The sequence below is a fragment of the Camellia sinensis genome, chromosome 4, assembly GCF_055761805.1.
Source record: "Camellia sinensis isolate YWXY chromosome 4, ASM5576180v1, whole genome shotgun sequence".
NCBI classification, from domain to species: domain Eukaryota; kingdom Viridiplantae; phylum Streptophyta; class Magnoliopsida; order Ericales; family Theaceae; genus Camellia; species Camellia sinensis.
In genome coordinates, this window is record NC_138964.1 from 26,590,943 (window position 1) to 26,594,528 (window position 3,586).

The 3,586-nt window shown below is 33.8% G+C and overlaps 1 protein-coding gene across 1 annotated transcript; it reads right to left on the bottom strand.

Moving 5' to 3' along the window:
* Window positions 1-1,373: 1,373 nt before the first annotated feature.
* On the bottom strand, window positions 1,374-3,330 carry GAE1 (UDP-D-glucuronate 4-epimerase 1). The gene has a single exon (XM_028252491.2). The coding sequence runs from the start codon at window positions 2,924-2,926 to the stop codon at window positions 1,631-1,633; it is 1,296 nt and encodes a 431-aa protein (XP_028108292.1). The 5' UTR covers window positions 2,927-3,330; the 3' UTR covers window positions 1,374-1,630.
* Window positions 3,331-3,586: the final 256 nt, after the last annotated feature.

A 3,586-nucleotide genomic window follows, 5' to 3' on the forward strand; every position in this document is an offset into this window, starting at 1 on the left:
ATTTTTGTACTTGATTTTTGAAGAGGGACTAATATTTTGGGACAATGAAAAATGGAATAAGGGACTAATATTATGAGACGGATGGAGTAGTAATATTTGAGTTCCAAAAAGAATTTTTTTTTTTAAATTTCCAAGCAATTTTTGTTTTTATCAAAATCACGTAATTTAAGGGGTCATTTGGCTAAATATTTTTGGTTAAAAAAAATACAGAAAGATAAAATTAACTATATAAGCTAATAAAATAAAATATCACATTCAAATTATAATCATTACACCTTTTTTTCCACAAAAGTCAAGAAAGCCAAAACAACCAAATCAAAAGAGACTAAAAAAATCCCAACACAAAAAAACTTGTTAAAAAAGTCAATGTCAAATGAAGGCTAAATAAAAGTATTCAGTGTGTTTGGTTTAAGTTTTTTGAATTAAGTTTTTTAAAAATTGAATTTTTTGATTTTCGTATTTTTTTGTTTTTAGTGAATATTTTTAAAATTTTAAACATTTTTTTTTACTTTTTTAGATGCACCTTACTTAGATATATCTAAAAAGTAAAAAATTTGTGAAAAAATATTTTAACAAATTAATAAATATATAAAAATACAAAATATGTACGGAATTCTCGTATTTTTTTTATATTTTTAATATTTAGTGAATTTTTAAAAGGTTTCTTTCACAAATTTTTTACTTTTTAAGTATATTTATGTTAGGTATATCTAAAAAGTAAAAAAAATTGCTTAAAATATTAAAAAAAATTCAGTAAAAACAAAAAAATACAGAAAATAAGAAAGTAAAATTTTCTAAAAAGAATTTTTGAAAAACCCTAACCAAACATGATTATTTTCCTTTCCTAATAATGACATTAATTTCAACATTATTTAACAAAAAAATATTTAAAAACAAAAAATCAAATACAATCTTGATTATTATACAACCCACTCAACATAACGCAACACTTCAACAAATACCATTACTATTAGAATTTTAGGAGTTGTTTGGGGTGTCTTTTTATCTTTTTGAACTAAAAAGTTGAAGAAAAAAATATGATTGTTTGGGTTAACTTTTTAACTTTTTATGAAAAAATATGTATTAAAAAATTGTATAAATTAGTGTGTAAAGAAAAATTAAGATTGAAAATTGTGCAACCGTAATTTTTGACTTTTGATAAATAATAATAATTTTTTAACTTTTTAAATAATTTTTTAACTTTTTTTTCACTTCCTAAACTTGACCTTAATAAACCTCAAATACTAAACTACAAGAGACCAACAGTATAATACAATTAATTGGTATTTTTAAAATTCTTTTTGAAAACTTACTTAAAAAAAAAATTCCAACACCGTCGCATTTAAAAAAACAAAAAAAAAATTCCCATAGTGTGAAATAAAGATAGTCATGATACCAAACAAAGAACACATCAAACTTTGTCATTTACAAAGAAATAAAGTGAAAAACAAAACTACAAACAGAGGATAACAGTCTTCTCCACCCTAATCCCCAAGTAACGAATATGTTCTTTTCTTTTTGGTGTATGTTTTTCTTTTTCTTTTTCTTTTTCTTTTTTAGTTGAATTTTCTTTTCCTCCACTTTCCCGGAAAACAAGAAAATCTATGACAACAAAAGTTTAAAATGGAAATTAATTTACAGGCTTCCCATGATTGTAGCCGTAATAAGATAGATACCACCTAACAAACTTCTTCAACCCGGTTTGCAAATCGGTTGTGGGTTTATACCCGAGTTCTCTTCGGGCCGAACTTATATTCGCATGGGTAAACGGAACGTCGCCGTTTCCCGGCATATCCAAGATAATCTTCTTCGCCTTTACTTTCAAATGCTTCTCCAAAATACTCACCAGCGTCGGAACAGTCACCGGCGATGTATTACCCAAATTAAAGATCCGATAAGGAGCGGGTCCCTTCTTCTTCCCACCCGACCCGGTACTCTTCCCAGACGTATCCAACGACCCGATACACCCCTTCACAATGTCATCAATGTAGGTAAAGTCCCGGGCCAAGTCCACATGGTTTTTGCCCCGGTACACCGTTATCGGCTTCCCTTGCAATATATTCCGAGTAAAAGAAAAATACGCCATGTCGGGTCTCCCCCACGGGCCATAAACGGTGAAAAACCTTAAACCCGTTACCGACAACCCGTAAATATGGTTATAAGTATGGGTTATTTCTTCACCCGCCTTTTTCGTTGCAGCGTAGAGAGAAGCGGGTTGGTCGGTCCGATCCGATTCGGAAAATGGTACCTTGTCATTTAACCCGTAAACCGAACTCGATGAAGCCCACACAATAGCGGGTTGCGGGTTAGCGGATTTAGAAGCTTCGAGAAGGGTAACCAACCCGGCAATATTGCTATGGATATAAGAATTCGGATTTTCCATGGCGTATCGCACCCCAGCCTGCGCAGCCAAGTGCATAACATGCGTAAAAGCCACAACATCAAAGAGCTTTGCTAAAAGACGCTGGTCGTTAATATCACCCTCGACAATGAAGATATTACGAGAAGCGAGAAGAACTTTTCGGGATTTTTTCAAAGAAGGGTCGTAGTAGTTGTTGAAGTTGTCGATCCCAACGACTCCATCACCGCGTTTTTTCAAAGCGAGGGACACGTGGCTGCCGACAAAACCGGCGGCTCCGGTAACAAGCACGGAGAGGCCGCCGGAGCGGTGGATCTCGGCGGAGGTACGGACTTGTTTCTCCCACTGGATACCGCCCCATGAGGCGGAGAAGTACCGGCTACCGGAATCGACGAAACTCTGGAAACTCAAATACGAGGCCGTTAGGGCTATTAGAAAGAGGGCCCACAGAAACATGGTGCTCGTGGAGGCGAAACATCGGTGGAACTGGCGATTAATCGCGTGGGCTCTGTCGATCTTAAACTTACCCGGGGTTGACGGAAACAACTCCTCTTCCAATGACGGCATTTTTCTCAATCTCAACCAACAACAACAATCGTACTTGATAATATATAGAGATGGAAATGGGTATTGGTTTTTGTGAATTTGTAGAAATGGGTATTGGTTTTTGTGAATTTGGGTTGTTTGTTTTTGGTTTTTGGTGATGAGAGAGAGAGAGAGGGGGGGTGAATCAAGCAGATGCAGAGAACGAGATTAGGTAGATGATGGGTTCGTTCTGCACCTGCTGGAAGGAGAGAGGAGATGGAGAGTTATATATAGTAGTCACCCACGAAGAAGCGACAAATATACATCCGCGTGAACGCGGTGAAGGACGGTCCGCTGCCAGATTGGAGGGGAGACAGAAGAAAAAAAAAGGGAGGAGAGAGAAAATAATGGAATGACTTTAATTTAATTTAATTTATTTTATTGAGAGAGAATCAGATGGCTTTAACTTAAAAATTAAAAAAAACTCGGTCAACATAAAAGGATAATAATTTAATGGTAAATTACAAATCCTTTTAAGGCTTCATTTGGCTATCTCGGACTAAAAAAAATAAAAAAAAAATAAATTAAATAAGTCAATAAAATAAAAATTTATATTTAACCCATTATTATTTTATTTTTTACAAAAATCAAAAAAAATAAAAAAAATTTACTAAACGAATTTTTTTAGTTGCAAGCTAAAAA

Excerpts from the sequence above, each read along its gene's own strand:
- GAE1 (XM_028252491.2), bottom strand. The coding sequence starts at position 2,926 with ATGCCGTCATTGGAAGAGGAGTTGTTTCCGTCAACCCCGGGTAAGTTT.